This window comes from Platichthys flesus, chromosome 3 (genome assembly GCF_949316205.1).
Source record: "Platichthys flesus chromosome 3, fPlaFle2.1, whole genome shotgun sequence".
Taxonomy (NCBI): domain Eukaryota; kingdom Metazoa; phylum Chordata; class Actinopteri; order Pleuronectiformes; family Pleuronectidae; genus Platichthys; species Platichthys flesus.
Window position 1 is genome coordinate 18,190,188 of NC_084947.1, and position 21,496 is coordinate 18,211,683.

General features: G+C 40.9%; 2 protein-coding genes across 2 annotated transcripts; both read left to right on the forward strand.

Annotated features, from left to right (window-relative positions):
- The first annotated feature begins 508 nt into the window (after window positions 1-508).
- tmc1 (transmembrane channel-like 1) lies at window positions 509-9,137 on the forward strand. The gene is given in 20 exon segments (XM_062382962.1): window positions 509-590; window positions 2,057-2,080; window positions 2,432-2,903; window positions 3,011-3,196; window positions 3,296-3,386; window positions 3,467-3,548; window positions 3,653-3,759; window positions 3,996-4,094; window positions 4,250-4,392; window positions 4,477-4,621; window positions 4,706-4,900; window positions 5,367-5,546; window positions 5,637-5,789; window positions 6,515-6,643; window positions 6,771-6,838; window positions 6,952-7,191; window positions 7,271-7,396; window positions 7,543-7,621; window positions 8,043-8,151; window positions 8,441-9,137. Coding segments are annotated over 20 exon segments (2,931 nt in total). The 3' UTR covers window positions 8,662-9,137.
- Window positions 9,138-11,302: 2,165 nt separating this feature from the next.
- On the forward strand, window positions 11,303-21,474 carry tmc2b (transmembrane channel-like 2b). The gene is made up of 20 exons (XM_062381125.1): window positions 11,303-11,348; window positions 11,463-11,504; window positions 11,663-12,053; window positions 13,191-13,340; window positions 14,150-14,240; window positions 14,346-14,427; window positions 14,536-14,642; window positions 14,736-14,834; window positions 15,526-15,668; window positions 15,761-15,908; window positions 16,595-16,789; window positions 16,908-17,087; window positions 18,294-18,452; window positions 18,633-18,761; window positions 19,451-19,518; window positions 19,648-19,887; window positions 20,256-20,381; window positions 20,870-20,948; window positions 21,042-21,171; window positions 21,266-21,474. The coding sequence occupies exons 1-20, from the start codon at window positions 11,303-11,305 to the stop codon at window positions 21,472-21,474; spliced, it is 2,814 nt and encodes a 937-aa protein (XP_062237109.1).
- Window positions 21,475-21,496: the final 22 nt, after the last annotated feature.

Below are 21,496 nucleotides of genomic sequence, written 5' to 3' on the forward strand. Positions count from 1 at the left end.
GTGAATGTGATTTTTGAATATCTCTTCTTGAAGAGCTGAGTCATTTGTTACGATACCATTAAGACAAAAGAGCCATGACCCACATTTAGACCCACTGCTCTCACAGCCTTTGTGTTTTTTCTTTGTCTCTCACGAACTCATGCACACTCAAAACCTTCACAAACACACATTCACAGCTGCATAAAGGCTGTCATAATTGTATTGAATAATTAATTGCCAGTGAAATTGCGTGGCTCTTGGGTTTCCATGGGGTCTTTGTCCCTGTTTCGGGTCGATGGGTGGTGAGGAAAAAGTGAACTTGCTCACCATCATTCTAGCCGCTTGACACACACACACACACAGCCAAACGCATACGCACACACACACACACACACACACACACACACAAACAAACACACGCGCACAAACACACACAAACAAACACACACACACACACACAAACACACACACATACACACCTTCCCTGTAACGATGCAGCCGGTCAGAGCCCACCTCACATGCCCACTGGATGCTGGAATGACCGTTGCAGGAGACAGAGGACCATGAGAGGAAGATGCCTCGAGCCGGTCTGATCACCACTGAGAACAACAGTAAGACCATGACCATCTTTATATTTCAAATTTAAAAACAAAATTGCTGCTCTGCTTTGCATTTTTCTATATTTGAAGGGTGTTTTTCAAAGGAGGGTGTTTATTACTTGCACATGTTCAGATACAACATGTCATAGATTTACTTCCCATAATCCGCTATAGGTCTTGTTTAATTTGTCAGTTTGTGCCAACATTTTCATTAGGAGAAAATATCACAGATTTAAAAAACAAACAAGACTGATTAGTTTCATATTTATCTATTCATTTGTTTATTCAGGGACAATTCAGAAACACAGGAACTTGATACTCATGTACTACATGTAGGATTTCTAGTCGGGGCTAAGGGCCAATCCCTGTTCCTGGTTTGACTTTTCAAACCAGGAACCTCGATTGTAACAATACATTGTTACAATCAAAATACAAAATAAAAAAAGATGTTGTCAAATGATCAGTCTCTGAGTTTGTAGTGTATTTTTACGATAAAGATATATTTTGTACAATATTTATTGAGTTTAGTGGAGCCTCAAGTTCAGTTATATAAAGATAACCTACATGTGAAAATGGTAACGCTACTGTTTGAGTTTCTAAGTTCAATGGTTCATAAAAAACACCACTAACACACATAAACACTACTTTCTTGCGTCCCCCTTATTGGACTATTTCTTGCATACCCCTGGGCCGCATATTTGGGTGCTGGCCTCTGGCCCTCGTCTGTCTCCCCCGTCCTCGTGGACTCAGCCGACCCGTCTCCCTTCATTAGACCATTGTCTGTCTCTTTTGTGCCCCTCTCCTGCCCATGGCCGTAATGACCCGTGTGCTGGCCACTCCGGTTACACTAAGGACACACATCAAAGGGCCGACTGCATAAATATCTGTTCAGTCTTTCAGTGGTCCTTTTTGTTCTCCTCTTCATCCCCTTTAATGCAGGACAATAGTGCCAGGTACACAATAAGTTAGTCATTCAACTCTGCCAGGGAAAAGGGTCATGGTGGTTTTTATACGCATAATAAATGCACTGGGTTTAAGGAGTTGAGGTCATCAGAGCAGGCAGTTGTTGGTAATGACATGGAGAAGGTAGTTATTTAAGGAGTTATTTAATCATAAAAAATGCTAATAATACCAATAATAGGCTTTTTTGTACATAAGAAAGTTAAACACTTAATGTATATAATTCATAATATAAAATATTATGAATTAAAATGAATAAAGCTCAAAAACATGACAAATTTAAACACTATGAACCACGATGATGAGGTTAGGATCGTCTCATTTGACTGAACCCCTCAGAGTCTGACTATAATGTATCATGATATAATACACATGAGGCCTCATTAACAGGTTTTGAAATTTAGTCTGAGAATATACTGAAACGTCTGGAGGACAACATATGTTAAAAATCGGAAGACAAAATAGAAGTTGTCACTTTTCACTTTTATATTTTACTTAGTTTTTTGTCTCTTTTACAGGTGACATTGATCTGGAGTTTACAGGTGAGTTTTTTTTTACATCATTACATTAATCACTAATGCGTCACATGGTTCGGATCCCTTTTGCTTTACAAAGTCTTCAGTGTCTTGGACCTGTTCTAAGAAGCTTCCCCGTCACTGCTAAGCCTGCACTGCTGCAACCATGTATAAATATGCTTAATGACCTAGGACTCTATTCAATAAAAACAATCCTATTTGACCGTCTGTCCTGACCTGGGTCTTCCACTGTATGAAATGGCTGAAAGTGGCTTGTACTGGTCGATAAGACAACATAAAATACACTCCATTAATCTGTGGACCATATTAATGGTTATTCTGCCAATGAATAAACACAAAATTCACATTTTACTGCAGGTGACGAGGAGGAAGTGTCCACTTTTCAAGAGGAGCTTGAGAGGGGAAGACACAGAGGGAGGAGAAGGGATGGTGACAGAGAGAAAAATAATAGGAGGAGAAAAGGAGCATCTAAAGAAACAATAGAAGGGGAAGAGGAATCCCAGCACAGGCTTGAGAAAAGAGAAAGGAGGAGAAAGAGAGCAAAACGCCATCAAGCAGCAAGAGGACGAGAGAGGGATGAGGTGGAGCAGGCCAAAATAAAAAGTGGTAAGAAGGCAAAAACAAGGAAGAATGTCGAAAATGAGAAAACAAGAAAAGTGGAAGAAAAGGAGGAAGAGGAAGGAGAGGCTGGAGAAAGAAATGCCAAGGGAAAAAGGAAGCATGGAGGTGCCAAACGTGAAGAGAAAAAAGAAGATGGAGGTAAACACACAATAAAGGAGAAAGCACAGGAAGTTAAGAAGAAAAAGCACAAGAAAGTAGTTGAAACAAGGTAAAGTATTATCTTACAAGTCTTGCAGTTTCCTGTACTAAAGAAAACTATTGAATCATGCTCATGTGGAGGTGCAACATTAAACCCACTACTCCTCTTTGTCTCAGTTCAGAGCAGGAGATGAGTGAGGAAGCCAATGAAGACAATGAGGAAGAGGAGAAGGAGTTGAGGCCAGAGTCTCTGTCGCCGGAGGAGCTGGAGAAACTGAAGGAGGCCGTGGACGAGAGGAAGAAACTGATCCAGAGTCTGAGGGGAAAACCCTGGCCAATGAAAAAGAAACTTGTCACATTACGGTACTTTACTTTGTAGTATGACAAAAACAGGACTGCATCCAAAATGCAATTCAAGATATCACCCGTAAATATTTGAATCCCTCGTCTGCTCCCTTACAGAGAGTCTCAGGAGTTTGTGGAGAAATATGAGGGAGCTCTGGGGAAAGGGAAAGGCAGAAGGCTCTATGCTTACAAGGTCATGATGTCCAAGGCAAGGAATCACTGACCTTAATATCATTTAGATCATGATGTATAGGAATCTACAATGCATTTTCATTTATTTCTTATTAGAAATGGATGAAGTTTCAACGGGACTTTGAAAACTTCAAAACTGTTTGCATTCCATGGGAGATGAAAATAAAGGAAATTGAAAGTGGGTTTATTTGTATATGCACACACATAGATTGAGTTTCCCATTTAAAGTGTTGAAGTCATTAGTGTAATGATCATCCTTCCATTTATTCCCTCTGCTCCCAGGTCATTTTGGCTCCTCAGTTGCTTCTTACTTTATCTTCCTGAGGTGGATGTATGGCATCAACATGATCCTGTTTGGTCTGACCTTTGGCCTTGTGATGGTTCCAGAGGTGTGGTGCCATTTTCCACAAAAACGTCCATATTATTATATTTGTTGTTCCTATTTCTGCAGACATTTGTTTGTTTTAATTGGATTTCTGCAACTCTTTAAATTCCACAAATGTTAAAATGCCTCTTGAGGAAAAAGCTAACTCCTTATTTAAGTAACATTTTATTGACTTCACATAGTGTACAGTACAAAATTATTTGTTTCCCTTTCATCTATCCATCATTAATGTTGTTACAGGCATTGATGGGAAGGCCCTATGGCAGCATCTCAAGAAAAACTGTCCCCAGGGCCGAGGAGGCCAGTGCCATGGACTTTGCTGTCTTATGGGACTGTGGGGTGAGTGACAACAAGCTAACCTCGCCCACTTTCAAAAGCATTTTATGTTGCCTTGTTACATATATCTGATCGCCAACTTTTAAATAAAGAGGGTTTGCTGCACAAAGTTCCAAGTACATCGAACAAATATGAAAATCAGAAATTTGTATTCACAGGGTTATGCTCAGTATTCCGTCCTTTTCTATGGATACTACAACAGCCAGCGTGCCATTGGCTGGCTTAAGTTCCGCATGCCTCTGTCGTACTTCCTGGTCGGTGTGGGAACTGTGGCCTACAGCTACATGGTGGTCATAAGAACGTAAGTTGATCATGACCACAAACGATGAAGTGATCTCTCTGAGGCTCTGTGCTCTACTGAACCTGTGATGATCTCTTTTGAAAGGATGGCCCGCAATTCAAACGAGTCGGGGGGTGGAGATGATAACAGCTTTAATTTCAGCTGGAAGATGTTCACCAGCTGGGACTACCTGATAGGAAACCCTGAAACTGCAGACAACAAGTTTGCCTCCATCACCACCAGTTTCAAGGTCAGTGCGGCGCTACGGTTTTTGTCTTGTGTAGTAAGTGTTTCCATTATTGATACAATCCTATACGTCCTTATTCCTCTAAAGGAGGCGATCTTAGAGGAACAGGAGAGCCACAAGGACGACAACATCCATCTGACCCGTTTTCTGCGGGTGCTGGCCAACTTCCTGGTCTTGTGCTGTTTGGCAGGAAGTGGATACCTCATCTACTTTGTAGTGCGTCGCTCTCAGAAGTTTGCCCTAGACGGACTCGATAATCACACCTGGTGGGAAAGGAATGAGGTAGACATTAGAGATGGAGAGACAGGGAATCATTTTGTGGTGGTGTGGAAGCCTATATTGTTTTTAAAGCATTAGTACAACAGGATGATTTGGAACATTTCAGTGTCCTTTCCTTTGTCGTACTCTGTGGTGGAATAGTTTACTTGACTAACACTCAAAAATCTTAACATCCTAGTAAGATCATTTATTTTGTTACTTTCTACAATAGGAATAAACAACTGACACTTAATATGCTCAGTATCTGTATTTATATATGTTTGGGAAAAAGCCACTGCGCTATGTATTGAGAGTTATAATTATAAAGACTGAGCCATAAAAATCAAATGGTGAAACACACTGCAAATCCACAGAACAACATTTTTATATTGTAAATATACTGACTAAAAACAGGCTATAAAAGCATCTATGCTGTCTTTATGTGTTGCCGCATGTGACATGTGGTTTCTGAGAGCCATGTGTTTCTCAGGTGAACATGGTCATGTCACTGCTGGGGATGTTCTGCCCCATGCTGTTTGACGTCATCAGCGCCCTGGAGAACTACCACCCGCGTGTCGCCCTGCAGTGGCAGCTGGGTCGCATCTTTGCCCTCTTCCTGGGAAACCTCTACACCTTCATCATCGCATTGATGGACGAGATCAACCTCAAAGTGAGAGGGAGTGTGTTTGTACGTGTTAGATACTTTTGTAATGTTACATTTTGATTGATGTGAAGGTGTGTGTGTGTATTTCTGTCTCAGAGGGAGGAGGAAATGATCATAAAGTATAATATAAGCATGTGGGAAGCCAGTTTTTACAACAGTTCAGTATCAGGAAACAGCACTGCTCCTCCCGTCATTATCCAACCTGCTGACGTGCCCAGGGGGCCCTGCTGGGAAACCATGGTGGGGCAGGTCAGTGTGCATGAGTGTTTGTGAACTGTTATGTAACTCTATGATGTAATTGTAGTTGCAGCATACAGGTGTGGGTACTCAATGTGACTGCTTGATTATATGAGTACAAAGCAAAGACCGCTTTCATTTCCCACCACCATTTTCCAAATAACCATTTTATCTCATTTCAATTCATTACTGTTTCTGTCCATCAATCATCACTAACATGGCACAGGCAGTTACTATCTAACTTGCTGCTTACATGGTTTTGACTTAGTCTTTTTACTTTTTTAAAACCTATTAATTGTATCACCATTTATATATCATGTCACCATACATTGCATGTTTCACACCATAATCAAGATTGTATTCAACAATGATTACTGTTGAAAATAGAAATGTGACCTTAGATTATTATCACCTTTCGAAATGTTTGATTTATAAAAACTACAAATTGGAAAAACAAAAACTTCTCTTCAGTCCGAATTAAATGATTTTTCTGTGTTTATTTCAATCCTGAGAGGCCAGGCCAGGCCAGACAACATTATTTATTCATGGTTATTTGGACATGAAGAAGATTTCAACAAATAAGATAAAAAGTTACCAAACAATTACCAACCTTCCCTTTAAAGAGGAAATACAATTAATTTTTGTATTGGGTAGGACATATACTTAGTTACACTGTGTCATTAGAAATAACATTTTTTAAATCAAATATATTGATTGTGATGCTTCAACCTCTGCAGGAGTTTGTCCGGCTGATCATATCTGATACCATGACAACCTACATCACGCTGCTGATTGGGGATTTCCTGAGAGCCGTGCTCGTTCGGTTTCTCAACTACTGCTGGTGTTGGGACCTGGAGGCTGGATTTGTGAGTCCTCTTTTATAACTGATGCCTGTGCACATGAAGTTCAGTGTATCATTTGTGTGCACCTGGCTGTGAAAAGATGAGTCACAGCAGTGGGTTACTTCTGTGTCTTTGATGTATTTCGTGAAAGCCTTCCTACTCGGAGTTTGATGTCAGTGGGAACGTTCTGAGCCTGATCTTCAATCAAGGAATGATATGGTAAGAAAATGAAACATATCTAATTTCTGTGCCTTAACCACTGTGATGTAATACTGTGATGAAAAGCAGCACTTTGAGCCTCTCCTCCACTCCCTCTTTTCCTTGGCCTCCAGGATGGGTGCGTTCTATGCCCCCTGTCTCCCTGCCCTGAACGTCCTCCGGCTCCATGTGTCCATGTACCTGCAGTGCTGGGCGGTGATGTGCTGTAACGTGCCACAGGAAAGAGTCTTCAAGGCCTCTGGATCCAACAACTTCTACATGGCCATGTTGCTGGTCATCCTCTTCCTTTCCACTCTGCCCGCCATTTACACCATCGTCACCATTCCTCCTTCCTTTGACTGTGGACCCTTCAGGTAAATGAGCTCCTTCGTGGGATGTGGATTTTACATTGAAATTACTTTAATTCTGTCCCAATCATTCTCCTCTCCTCAGTGGGAAAAAACGTATGTTTGATGTGATCGCTGAGACGCTGGAGTCCGACTTCCCTGCCTGGTTTGGTAAAGTGTTCAGCTCTGCTTCTAACCCCGGACTGGTGCTGCCCTTCATACTGCTCATGGTGTGAGTCAGCAAACACCCAGCAGCAGACGTCGTGAAAATACATTACATCTTTAACACAGTTCAATGTGTTTTGCTTGTTTTCTTTCAGTCATATAGTTTCAGGTTTGATAATATAATGACAATATTATTGTGATTTCATTTTTCAGACTAGCCATCTATTACCTGCAATCCACATCCAAGAGCTACAAAGAAGTTAATGTGGAACTGAAGAAAAAACTACAAGCGGTAACCAAAATGATAGTGATTATTACATAGTGATTTATTAGCTTTTTACTACATAAGGTTTACAATTAAGTTAAGAGAGTGGAAGATCTTTAAATATAGAGGGAACATTTAATTTCTAGACAAGTAAAGGTACAAAAAATCGAAGAAGCTTTCTTGTTTGTTATTATATTTGCTTAATTTGCTTTCCAATACAATTTGAGGTGTTTTGTAAAAGTCAGCCAGGTGTCTGGCTGACTGCTGTAGTTGTATTAGTATCATTGCTTCAGCAGAGGGCAGCAGAGTCACATTTCTGAATTTGACAAAACATCCCTCATCACTGCATCACAAGCTAAATAAAAGTCACCTGACGGGTACTGTCTATTTTCTTTAACTCTTTTCTGCATTTATAAACTAAAATAATTGATTGCGTGTCTCTTTCAAGCAAAATGAGGAAAACAAGAAGAAGAACAAACGAGCAGCGCTGAAGGCACAAACGGATCTGGAGGAGGCCAGAAATGCAACATCACAGACTGCACAGCAACAACAAGAGAGTGAGACTTCACCTCTGTTCTTTTCTAAATAAATATGTGAAAATATAATAGTTTAATTTTATGACTTCAATTTGTCATTGCAAGACTTATTGTACTTTCGTTTACAAACGTTGGCCCTAGTCTCAAATTCCAATAACGTAAATTAAAGATTATTAGAACAGTCAAAGCTCTTGTTGGATACATCTGTTCAATCAATTCTTCCGGTGCACTTTTCCTGCAATGTCAATAAGCTGCGTTATTATTTCCTACCCACATCTGAAATGCCTCCTATCTTGACCTTCTCTTTCAGCAGATGGAGAGGAAAAACATGGCAGCAGTCAGAGGCCTCATCATGGTAAGAACAGACGCAACACTCCGCCTCCAGACCACGAACGCCGACCTCTGGCCACCAGGGCTCCCGTCCCCAGGCCCTATCACCACGACAACCACGGCACTCCCGGGTACCTGCCTGGGTTCTCTCAGCAAAGTGAACCCAGGGTGTACAGGGTGCCGAGCCTGCAGAGACACTGAGCAGTGACAACAGCAGGACACTGACAGAGACTGAAAACAAAACACTTTACTGAGAGTTGATGTTCAGCTGCAAACTGTAAAGTGAGAGGAAAGAGACTCGAAACACTGTTTTTTGTTAAACGACGTTTTCACAATTGAGAGACAATTGAGATAAGTGTTTGTAAATACAGATGCAATTTTTTTAACTAAAATTTTCTTCAAATTTTGCACAATTGTTCTTATGTCTCTCAGTGTTGTTTGAAAAGATTATCAGTAGTGAATTCAATCTGCAGTATTATGTGGAAATATGTAAAATGCATGTCTTTAAGTCAATTCATCTTTCATATCAGAGCAGCTCAATGCTCCAAATCCATTATTACCTCTGACAAGGAGGTTATGTTTTTGTCTACACTTGTTTGTTTGTTTATCAAAAGCATTATGGGGAAGATCCAGGACAGAAATTGGAATTTAAAGTCTTTGTGTGGATCTAGATCAGACGGCAGATCAAGGAATTAAAAAAATAACCAAAAAACATGTTTGTTGATTTCTCAGAGACTAATTGATAGATTCAGGGGAGCGTTAGTATTTATGAATGTGTGCAACTTGGTTCAGATCCAAATAAAATCTAGATCCAGTCGATATAAATGTGGCTTCACAAGGGGACAGTTGGGCCTCGGTGGAGGTATGAACTCTACCCAGTGACATTCTAGTTTTTGGTTTGCATTATTTTTCTTTATACTCCATCGAGCCCTCATCTCTGAATTGACTAACTGAAGTCTGATCTCTCTAGCTGTGTAACATGTAAATGAAACTAAGATCCAGTGTAAATCTCCTACTGGTCTCTCATGACCCATATCGTGTAGCGTGGTCATCTAATGTGCTGCCTGGATTACCGGCAGTGTTCCGGAAGCTGACTCTGATCTGCTCTTGTTCACTGAGTGGTCCTGTCAGTCAACCTGTCATTTAACTCCGCTGTCAGTCCACGTAGTGCAGTGTCATTAGTCAAACTCTATCAACTGGAAATTCTATAAATTGATGGTCATTGACAAGACTTGTTCCTATTTAATTGAAATTTAAGCTCCACACAATGTAACGGTTACCTGTGAGGAATAAGTGTTGGGTTTAAATCATTCAAGACGACACATTAATAAGCCCATAGAGCCACTGACATTAAATCACAGAGCCAATCAGATCCACTTCCATTGATGCTCATGATCAATTCATGGCAACTAAGCATTAAGTATTAATTCTGCAGTTATTTGATAGTATTAGTATCCCTCCATGTTGGTACGAAGTGGCAGAAAACTGAGCCCTGACAGGAAGCATGTGACCGGATATCTCAATATCAACTGTATCACAACAGGCATCTCTTGTTCACCAACACAACCGAAGGGCGGAGTGGGACATGTGGGGCTATAAGGGCTGATTCAACTCTTTCGGATTGTGTCAGGTTTTGCTTATGAGAGCAAAGATTAGCACTGAGGGTGGGAAGTTAGATTGAGGTATCTTGAGACTAAATGCGTCCAGGCCTTCTTTAAGCCTAAGTACAGTATAGTGAGGAGGAGGCGTGACAGGTGTGTTATTGCAGGAAGTGGAGGGCCACAATCAGGAGGAGGAGCTAAAAGAGGAGGACATGAAAAGCTAGTCTCTCAGGTACAAGCCCTCGAGCCAGCATTCATACAACCCTTTCATGAGCGTTGCTCTTTGTGTCAGCATCCCTGCGTCTCCTGTTCCCTCCTGCATTATTCAGGAGGGTCAGATCTGACATTTGACCATAACTGCCCAGGTAGTAGCTGCATCTTCATGCATTAGAGCTGGAAACACAAGATGTGGACTTTTCGGTCTCCATCCTTCAGTCGTTTCTGTCGTCCCCTTTCACCCCCGTGGTTTAAAAAAGTTAAACATATGTATAAATTCTGAGTTAGTCAAATCTAAAGGCTTTATTCCAAATTGTTCATTCATTGCAAAGTCTCCTATTTGAGTTCTCTGTTTTAAATACAGACATACAAAAAGTCACACACAATTAATGTGTCTGACTAATCAAGCCTCATATTAGCTTCAGCTGAAATTTCTATCAATACGCTGAATGGTTACTTTGGATCGTGTTCCACATTATAGTACAGTCTAAGTCTAACGGATCAGTGTGGGCAGTATTTAAATACAGTGACATGTTTCACTTTGCACTCAGGATTACTTAAGCTTACATCCAACTTTAATGAGACCTGACCTTTATGTCTACATCTGCTCTGGTGTCTTGTTTCTGGGACACAGCTGAATGATTGCAAAAGTCCAACCCTCAGTTGGAGTCAAAGTTATTTGGTACAGGTTGAATTTGAATACATGTTGGGATTGAGCTTGAAACCTGTGTATGTGATCTTGTTGCTCCAGTCAAAAATTAATCAGCCATTTGATTGACAATATCATTGTCTGACTCTGTTTCCTCGCCTGGCTCCTGATTATCATCTAATGGACTGAGTGTCTTTGACTGTTGTCAAGGAGCCAGGTCACTGATCAGCCTACGCCCGTGTGTGTGTGTGTATGCAACCTGGCTTCTTGACATGATACTCTCACAGGTGTATCAGCTGCTTACACCTGTGACTCATGAATGGAGAGTCTGAAGTGAGCAGCAGAGGACAGAGAGAACTGAAGGAGAAACAGAAGGATGCCTCCAAAAAGGAAAAGCAATACCGTGATCAACGTTGAAGATGGTGAGAAAAACACATTTATATCAGCTTTAAATATTCACCTTATTGCCTGATAATGATTTGAAGTAATTATTTGAATGCTGGATTTGAGTTTGGGTTTTTATATTTTTGTTCCAGTTGGGATGGAGGTTGATGCTGTATCAGACAGTGGAAGTGAAGGTAAGGCTGTGAGACATTTTTTATATGCATTATTATTAGAATTATTATTATTATTTGTACTTGTTGTAAGATAGTAAGAAAGTATAAATATTATTGTCAGTAGGTGAAAGCTTCTGTTATTTGTGTACAAATACACACACTGTATATTGTTGTCTCAGATGAGGCCCGGAAGAGAAGTAAAAACAGAAAAACCAAACCACAACGTAGAGCCAAACGGGTCAGTGATGATGAGGAAGACGAGGAGGATGAGGATGAGGCACCACGGAAAAGAGGACGAAAGAAGAAGGCAAAGCCCAGAGCCAGCGACGAAGATGACGAGGAAGAGGACCGCAATGTGAAAAGAAAAGGATCAAAGGCCTCCAGGAAGAGAGCTGCTAAGGAGGAGAGCGACGAGGAGAGCGAAGACGACCGAGAGAAGAAGAAAAAGGGAGGAAGAGCGGCGACCAAAAAGGAGAAAGAGGACCAGAATAAAGGGAATGTTAAAAAGAAAGAAGGGAAGGATAAGGATGGTGAGAAGGACAAGAAAAAGAAGAATGGGAAGTTGAACAGGTGCAGTATTCTCTGAGAGCTGCTTCTCACATACCTGCACGCTCCACACACACATGTATGTACAGTTTTCTCCACGCACTCATCCATGTACCTGACAGTCTCATATCAAGCTAATGTTTGTGTCATTTATTAAGGACAATGACATACTGTTAACTACATCAATTTTATAACACAAAATACACAGTTAGCAGGTATAGGATTTTTAGACTATACCTGCTTGATTATATAAAGTACTGTAAAACTTCTTAGAGCTCAGGTTTCTTTGTGTCAGTATGAAAATGTTAATCAGCATCCAAAAGATATGAACCTCAGTTATGCTGGGGAAATTTAGGTGAAAAAGAGTTTTGGCTGTGGTTTAATCCTCATCCATTTCTTACTGCTGCCTTGAAACAAAAGCAAAGGGACAAAACATAATTTGTCTCAAGTATTCCCACATTCACAGTTTGTATGATTCTTATTGTTTTTGTAATAAACAATATGCGTTTGCTTTGTAATTTTTGTGACCCCCTATGGCAAAAAGAAGAATTCATGCTGCCGTTGAGAAATTTAGTTAAACCAGCTGTTTGAAAACTTTAATGATTGGATTGTTGTGGCCACTCTGGGGAAAAAACGGGAAAGACGTCACTCATTTACATGCACAGCAAAATTCCGATACTAACCCAATTATCTTAACCGGCATAAAGTCATAATGGAATTAAGCAATAACCGAATGAAGACCTGTAGAGTATTCTGACCATAGTCACGTTATGTAGACATGTAGCTTTGTGTTATTGGATTGAATAATAAGATGCAGTTGCAAATAATTTCGTGCAGAATTTGAAAGAAAACATCTACAATGGTATACGGTAGAATCGAGCAATCAACCATGGCGGGTTAATGTCAGAGTAAATGGTGTAATGGACAGAAGGAATTCATAATCAGATTTGACTCAGTCTTTTGAGCTCTGTTTTTGGTCAACACCACATCCTGAGGGAAATGTCCAGCCCCTTATCTGCTAAATGCATGACATTGTTCACCAGCTAGTCGCCTATTGGGTCATCCAGATTTTAGGTTCCTCTATTTTATACAGTTGTTCATACAGATAAGTTGTAATTCTGGTGCAGTGCCTGGTCAAAGTGACGGCTCTCTCCCTTACAGCAGCTCCTCTTCCTCCTCTGACGTCGATGATGAATCGCTCTCGGAGGGAGAGATGGAAGCCCTGAAGGAACAGGTTGAGGAGAAGAAGAAACTCATTACTACATTAAGGAACAAACCGTGGCGCATGAAGAGGAGGCTCCTACTGCTCAAGTAAAAACAAATATGCAGAGAGGCCAACCGTAACTCACACGCTCGTCATAACTGTGATATTTGTGTTTTTTGTTGTTACAGTTGCGTTTTGTTCTTATTTTATTTGGGTGTTATTCTTGTATCCTATTTATTTGTTTCCAATTTCCTCTATGCCTAGCCTCACTCATGTTGTGTACATCTGATGTTGATCATGCATTATTAAAACTTTGATTCATTGACTTTAGGTGTTTAATACTTCTCATCTCAGTGCTGCGATCTACAGACAGTCAAAACTATTGGATTTTTTTAAACAGGGATGCTTTAGGGAGAGGTCAGAGCAACCCTGGGTTGTCTAAATGCAAATCCATTCTTGTCACAGGCAGGACTGAGCTGAAGCAAATAACTCATCAGGCCCTGAAAACTATAATTTTCAGGGTCTGATGAATCTCAGGAAAACAAACACACGGCTGACTGTGGTTCAGCCTGTTAGACACCTTCAGTGTGAGAAGGCTGTGAACAGTTCAGGCCACCAAATTCAGGTCAAGGAGTTGTAGGTTAATGTGTAAGTGATGCTGCGGTGTATGTTTCTCTATGTAAGCAAGGCTCTGGGAAGGGAACACGATAAGTGCGCTGCATTAGGTTTTTCATGAGCTTGACACTGTGTAATGCATGCAGTGAGCGACTCAGTTGCCAAGTGATAGTAGTAGTGTGTCATCAATCAGTAAATTAAAATACACCCTTCTGTTTTGACATCCTGTTCCCACAGACTATTGCATTCATTTGTTGGAGAGGTCACGGTTCTCTGTGTTGTCTTCTGATTGGTCACACAGGGAGGCCCAGGAGTTTGTTGAAAGGTTTGAAGGCGCTCTTGGGAAAGGAAAAGGCCGGAAGCTGTATGCATACAAAGTCATGATGGCAAAGGTAATCTGTTCGTGTTACAGCTTTGTTGACGACTTAAAATACAGAACTGTTTATTTTGTTTATTTACAATGTTGAAATAACCATGTCAAACTTTAACCCCCCCAGAAACTGATCAAGTTTAAACGTGACTTTGAGAACTTCAAAACAGCTTGTATACCCTGGGAGAGGAAAATAAAAGATGTAGAAAGTTGGTACCACAACAACTTTATCTAATAAATAATCACTGAGATATGATGGTGCTCTTTCTACTTAGCTGTCCTTCAAATTCTGAGTCAAGTTCTCTGTCTAATCCTAGGTCACTTTGGGTCATCAGTGGCGTCCTACTTTATTTTTCTGAGGTGGATGTATGGTCTGAACTTGATTCTCTTTGGTCTCATGTTTGGTCTGGTGATGCTGCCCGAGGTACAAACGTTGTCAGATTACATGATGATACCTGATGCAGCAGACATTGTACATGTTTCCTCACCTACACCTTTCCCTCTCCTCTGTGTTTAGCTCCTCATGGGTCTGCCCTATGGCTCCATTCCCAGGAAAACTGTGCCCCGAGCGGAGCAGCCCACAGCCATGGACTTCTCTGTGCTCTTTGAATTCAGTGTGAGGATCTCAGCTCCATTTATCGGTTTATTTATCCCTCCTGACATTTAGAGTGTGCGGCCAAAACAAATCTATTTGATAGAAAAGACAATGTATTAAAGCTGCATTTTAAATATTGGCACCTTTAGCAGAGGCGTGGGTAAAGTGATGGCAAGTCGTCCCTCAATTTTGATCCAGACTAAGTATGGCTCTATCTAGCCATTAGCCCTTTTTTTCATCTTGACATAGTCTTGTTTGTTTTTTTAAATCAAAATTTAATGTTAATATTCTTTAAATGTTCTTAGCACCTTTAGCAGAGGCGTAGGTAAAGTGATGGCAAGTCGTCCCTCAATTTTGATCCAGACTAAGTATGGCTCTATCTAGCCATTAGCCCTTTTTTTCATCTTGACATAGTCTTGTTTGTTTTTTTAAATCAAAATTTAATGTTAATATTCTTTAAATGTTCTTAGCACCTTTAGCAGAGGCGTAGGTAAAGTGATGGCAAGTCGTCCCTCAATTTTGATCCAGACTAAGTATGGCTCTATCTAGCCATTAGCCCTTTTTTTCAGCTTGACATAGTCTTGTTTGTTTTTTTAAATCAAAATTTAATGTTAATATTCTTTAAATGTTCTTAGTTTTGTTTAACAAAAATGTCAAGTTCCTTTGTATCTGCTTGAACGACTGTGATTTGATTTCCACGCCTCATCACCAGGGATACTGCAAGTACTCCTTTTTGTTCTACGGATTCTACAACAGCGAGCGAATGATTGGAGTGCTGCAGTTCAGACTCCCTCTTTCCTACCTGCTTGTGGGTGTTGGCATCTTTGGATACAGCCTGATGGTTGTCATTAGAACGTAGGCAAGACACACACGTGCAGGAAATCAGATGTACAGTGAGTATACACAAAGAGTGGATCTCTTTTGTTCGGTGTGTTATTTGTTTTCAGAATGGCTCGTAACTCAAATGAAGGAGGAGACGGGGCCGGGGAAGGAGAGTTCACCTTCACCTGGAAGATGTTCACCAGCTGGGACTACCTGATAGGAAATCCTGAGACTGCAGACAATAAGTTTGCCTCCATCACCACCAGCTTCAAGGTTAGCAGGTGTGTGTGTCTGTGTATATTTGTGTTTAAATAATGTGATAGTAAGAGTAAGATTCTCCTTTTTGAGTAACCGTTTTTTTCCCAAAATCTAATAATCATAAGGGGAATATCCTAAGGGAGGAAGCTGGGACACCAGTGTTTTCACCATAAGACTTTAGTTTGACCTGCAAATTCTCTGTTACAAAGATCAACGTTTTATGAATGTTTCTTAAAATCTGGCACAAATATTCACTCCTGCATTAATTTACAAAACATGTATCTGGCTGGTTGTGGGGATTTAGCTCAGTGGTAGAGCGCATGCTTTGCATGTGTGAGGTCCTGGGTTCAACCTCCAATCTTGGAAATGTGTTTGAGATCAGTATGTGAATAGAGACTGATGTTGGTACTTTTGTAAAAAATTTGTAATGCTAATAATATGTCAGGGCTCAGGGGGTAGAGGGGTTGTCCTCCAACTAAGGATGCACTGTATGAATGGTTTAATCAAAACTAGTAAGATGCTGTACAAATACAGACTTCTTTATTTGAGCCGAATATATTCAGGTCTGCCTCTGGGGAATAAACCGATTAAGTACGGTTTTAATTTGAATATGAAATTATTTGGAACATATCAAGTGCAAAAAAGGTACACAAAACAGGTTTGAACCTTTAGTTTAATATTGTCCAATTTCCCCCCTGTAGGAATCCATAGTAGATGAGCAGGAGAACCAGAAAGACGAGAACATCCATCTGCGACGGTTCCTCCGGGTTCTCGCCAACTTCATGATCCTGTGTTGCCTGGGAGGCAGTGGATACCTCATCTACTTTGTGGTGAAACGTTCTCAGGATTTTGCTGATATGAAGAGCGAAAATCTCTCATGGTTTGAAAAGAACGAGGTAGGCTGACACTAAACTTGGAAATTAGATTCTTCTGTTTGAGTGATATTTATTAATGTGGTAGATCTGAGACTTGATGATAAGAGTGTGTCCCCTCCTCCATTGTCCGATGAATCAGGTGGAGTTTGTGATGTCTCTGCTGGGGCTGGTGTGTCCTCCTCTCTTTGAAACCATTGCAGAGTTGGAAGATTATCACCCTCGTATCGCTCTGAAGTGGCAGCTGGGTCGAATCTTTGCCCTCTTCCTGGGAAACCTTTACACCTTCCTCTTTGCCCTGTTTGATGAGGTCAATGCCAAGGTATGACATGTGATCATTATGCATTTATATGCCCTAATATTTCTCATTTAACCCTAGAACACTAATGTACAATTATTAACACCATCACTAATGTTGGGTACATTTTACCCGATTTTATATACCCGATAAAAAATACTTCTAATCAAAATATATTAATGTACAACAAAACTTGGCAATTTGAAGCACTCGTCTGTTATTTTCCCCAATACAACATCTCATGAAACGGAAAAAGCTATCATGGGGGGACCATATAAAAAGGCTCTAAAATTATAGAAGAATTAGGGAGTTACTAAAGAAAAATTCCCGCAAAACAAAATAGGGCTGGGAACTTGTTCTTCGTTCCAGCCATTCCTGGGACATGTCCGGTGAAGGCACAGTCTCCCTGCATCATTTACAACTTATACTATATTCAACAAATACTTTACCCTCTATCGCTAACATCGAGTGAAAATCATAGAACACGTGCCTGTTGAAAAAAACAGGGATGGGAGCAGTGAAACTAGCCTACCTTCTATCACGTCAGTGAGCACACTGAAGCTACCCAAGGACCCACCCCACTCAGACAGCAGCAACACAATGAAAATCCCATGACCGCACTCGCATGGGTAGAAATTAACCGATGTTAGTGTTCTTTAAATGGACTATGTCTCACTTGACAAGAGTCAAAGATATGCTTTCCTCGGCTTCAGATATGCTATAGAATTCATTCTTGTAGATATGTTTCAATTTAAGAGCTAATAGTCTGCATTTCTGACCTGTTCTTAAAATACTGCATTGGCCCTCAGTTACTGGGTTGGGCAAGCTCTTACCGCTGATCGATATTATGCATTTAAATTTTTTGCCCATCCTCTTATGTGCTATAAAGATTTTTATGTGTGTGAAAAGGTTTGCAAAGTAGCAAAGCCCAAAGTTTGCTGTGAAGGGAGGTCCTCCCTCTCACAGACCACACAGCTCCAGAGGCTGCTGAAACACCTATTCAGTACTTATGACCATTCTCCTCTCTGCTAGTCTGGCACGCCCCCTAACAAAGCTAGGTAAAATGAGCCCGGAGGTGACCAATCACAACAGAGTATGTAAAGTGAATAGAACTTCTAAATAGAACTTCTCAATCCCCAACCGTGCTGTACATAATCAATGTGTATTTGTGCAACATAAATAAGGTTTGCATGGCCTTGACTATTCTTTGCTAAATGTTCTGTTCTTTAGCTGGAGAGAGAGAAGTCAATCAAGAATGAGACTGAATGGCTTCTGAATCAGTACTATGCTAACTACAGCCTTCACTTCAACACGTCTGACGTGCCTCCTCCGACTGTGGACCCAGCAGATGTGATCCGAGGACCCTGCTGGGAGACTGGAGTGGGAAAAGTGAGTAATGGCAGAATATAGACAACTGTTGTCCAATGAAAAATTGCTAATTGTGGATGCAGACTTTTGCTTGATTTGCAGCATCAGTTCTTTACGTTACCCTTCTCATACTGTCAAATGTCTACTTTCATTTGCCAGTTCATATGTGATCTTATTTCTTTGGCTTATTTTTCTGTGTAGGAATTTGTGAAGCTGATTGTGTCAGACATGCAAGTGACCTATTTGACGATCCTGGTTGGTGACTTCGTAAGAGCCGTCATTGTGCGCTTCCTTAACTACTGCTGGTGCTGGGACCTGGAGGCTGGATTTGTGAGTACTTGCAGTGTGTCTCCATGTGTCGTAGCTGAGTTTACTTTTGTTTGTTTGACTGAATTAACTAAAGAATTCAGCCCCGCCGCAAAACATTAATTAATTATTAAGAGTATTGAGCCAGGCATAAGAAAAATAATATTTGTTTGCATTTGAGAATAAAGAAAATTAGATGGGATGTGATTGAATCCTTCATTACTGACAGTTTTCAACTACAATCTCTTCAAATACCTAATACCGATCACCACACTGCGTTTGTGTGCTCAAACCAATTCTCAAGCACAGCATCACCAATTCATCTACACAAGGCCTTTTGTGGAGGCAGTCATATACATTAACATGCAAATAAACAAACAAAAATCCTCTGATTTGGTTCAATTTTATTCTTGATATTATTCTCGAAATGCTAATCAGTTCCCTACATACTGCGACCAAGTCATTTAACTATAATGGAACTGAGTGAGCACGGTTCATAAAGGGTTGAAGTCAACCTGATACGATGCAATGACATCTTGGATGACAGGTGATCCCTATCATGGAGCAAAAGAAGACACTGCAATGAGAAGTTAATTACAGAAAGAGAGAGAGAGTGAGAGAGAAAGAGAGAGAGAGAGATAGAGCGAGAGAGTGAGAGAGAGAGAGAGAGGAAAATGCAAAGTGTATTAACTTGTTTTTTGTGTTTTCACCAGCCTTCATATGGAGAGTTCGACATCAGTGGAAATGTCCTTGGGCTTGTCTTCAATCAAGGAATGATTTGGTGAATCACTCTTTATTTGATGTCGCTTATAAATATGTCTGAACACTTCTCCTCTAGAAAGCAGGGATTCTCAAAAGTGTCTTCATTTGTTTAGCTGCCTTCTAATGAAAATGCAAATGTCCCCCTCAGGATGGGAGCGTTCTACGCTCCAGGTCTCGTGGGTCTGAATGTGTTGCGTCTGCTGTCCTCGATGTACTACCAGAGCTGGGCAGTGATGTCCTGTAACGTTCCTCACGAGAGAGTTTTCAAGGCCTCGCGCTCCAACAACTTCTACATGGGCCTGCTGCTGCTAGTGCTGTTCCTCAGTCTGCTGCCAGTCGTCTACACTATCATGACCATGCCCCCTTCCTTCGACTGTGGACCTTTCAGGTAAGTAAAGTAAAATTGACTGGTGGTTTAGGCTCCTGAGGTTTTGACACTTAACCACTCTGAGAAACAAACGTTTTCTTTCCCTAAGATGTCAAATATGTTAAACATATCATATAATTTTATTATTATAGCAGGATTATCATACTATACCCCTTTCAGATGGTTGCAGGTTGAGTCAAACAAAATATTTTATCTGTATTTATTGTGATGGTTTTAGTTTCAAAGTCACTAAAGCAACTTTTCATCTGCTGTCATTTATGCTCAAGTATATAATAATGTCTTGTCTTACATATGCAGTTTGGTGGACTTACTTTTAATCGAGTCACTATATGCAACAACAATGTGCTGTATTTGACTCTTTCCTCCAGTGGTCAGGAGAAGATGTATGACGTGGTCATGGAGACGATAGAGCAGGATCTACCTGCCTTCATAGGGAACATTTTTACGTACGCCACCAACCCTGGACTCATCTTGCCTGCTGTCCTCCTCATGGTGTATGTATCATTTATATAGGAGGTGAAATACTGTGTTATGTCTGTAGGAAAACTAAATAGGCGATGAAATGCCATTTCATGTACTGTAGAGGAAGGGACATGTATGAAGGCATTACATTACAACATCTGAAATTCAGCTTCAAATTGTCCATGAAAATGTATTTTTTCCATTGTTTGTATTTTTTAGCTTTACATTTAGAATTCACTGAACTGACTGCACACATTGTGCATGCAGATTTATAAATTGATCACCTTTGAAAATATTTTGATGGCATGAATTATTGTCCGTAGGGAAACGGGTCATAGTTGTTGTAGTCATATTATCTGCTGTCAACCGCTGTCTTTTTTGGTTCAACCACAGGGGGCGCTAATATCTGACATTTTAAAACCCTGTTGAATGTAAAGTCATAAAACTGTCCTGTGGTCTAAGCTGTTGACTGGTTTACAAGGGCTTTCACCTAAAAGAGTGTGGTGCAATTCTATAACAGATTGGCCCTCTACTACCTGAACGCAGTGTCAAAAGGATACCAACAAGCCAACAATGACCTTAAAAGGAAGATGCAATTGGTCAGTCTCCTTCGTTCCGCTCTTTTGTCAAATTTCCCCTCGTGAAATATTCAGTAAATTAAAAACGGTCTGCTTTGTGGATGGACACTTTAGGCTCGAGACGAGGAGAAGAACCGCAGGAACAACAAGGACAGCACTAATCAAGTGATGATGGACCTGGAGGACTTGCTGCCAAACAAGTCCCTCATACCACCTCCAGTCAAGGAGGAGCCGCCTCCACCTGGTACTCTCACACACCCACACATTCCTTTATTGCTCATGCTATCAGTCACCTGACTATCCTCGCCACTGTTTTTGATCTCAATCTGTCTTCTCAGCTGTCGTAAATGAGAAGGGAAGCAAGTCTCCTAAAACGAAGCCCGGTGCAGCAGGGAAAGGGGTAAATCTGCAAAAGGATGTGTCCCTGGCTGCCCCTAACCCCAGAGGGCCAGTGACCCGCGCACCAGGGCCGAGAGGGGGGCACCCTGGAAATGCCAGGGGGCCTCAACCGGGCAGAGGTAGGGGTCGGGGTGGGCCAAGGTATTAAGAGACATTGGTCATAGACCAAA

Bases quoted from the DNA above. Each gene is read 5' to 3' on its own strand.
- tmc2b (XM_062381125.1), top strand. From the start codon at position 11,303: ATGCCTCCAAAAAGGAAAAGCAATACCGTGATCAACGTTGAAGATG. The intron at 15,909-16,594 runs GTTAGCAGGTGT...TCCCCCCTGTAG, and splicing joins CCATCACCACCAGCTTCAAG to GAATCCATAGTAGATGAGCA. The intron at 20,949-21,041 runs GTCAGTCTCCTT...TGGACACTTTAG, and splicing joins TTAAAAGGAAGATGCAATTG to GCTCGAGACGAGGAGAAGAA.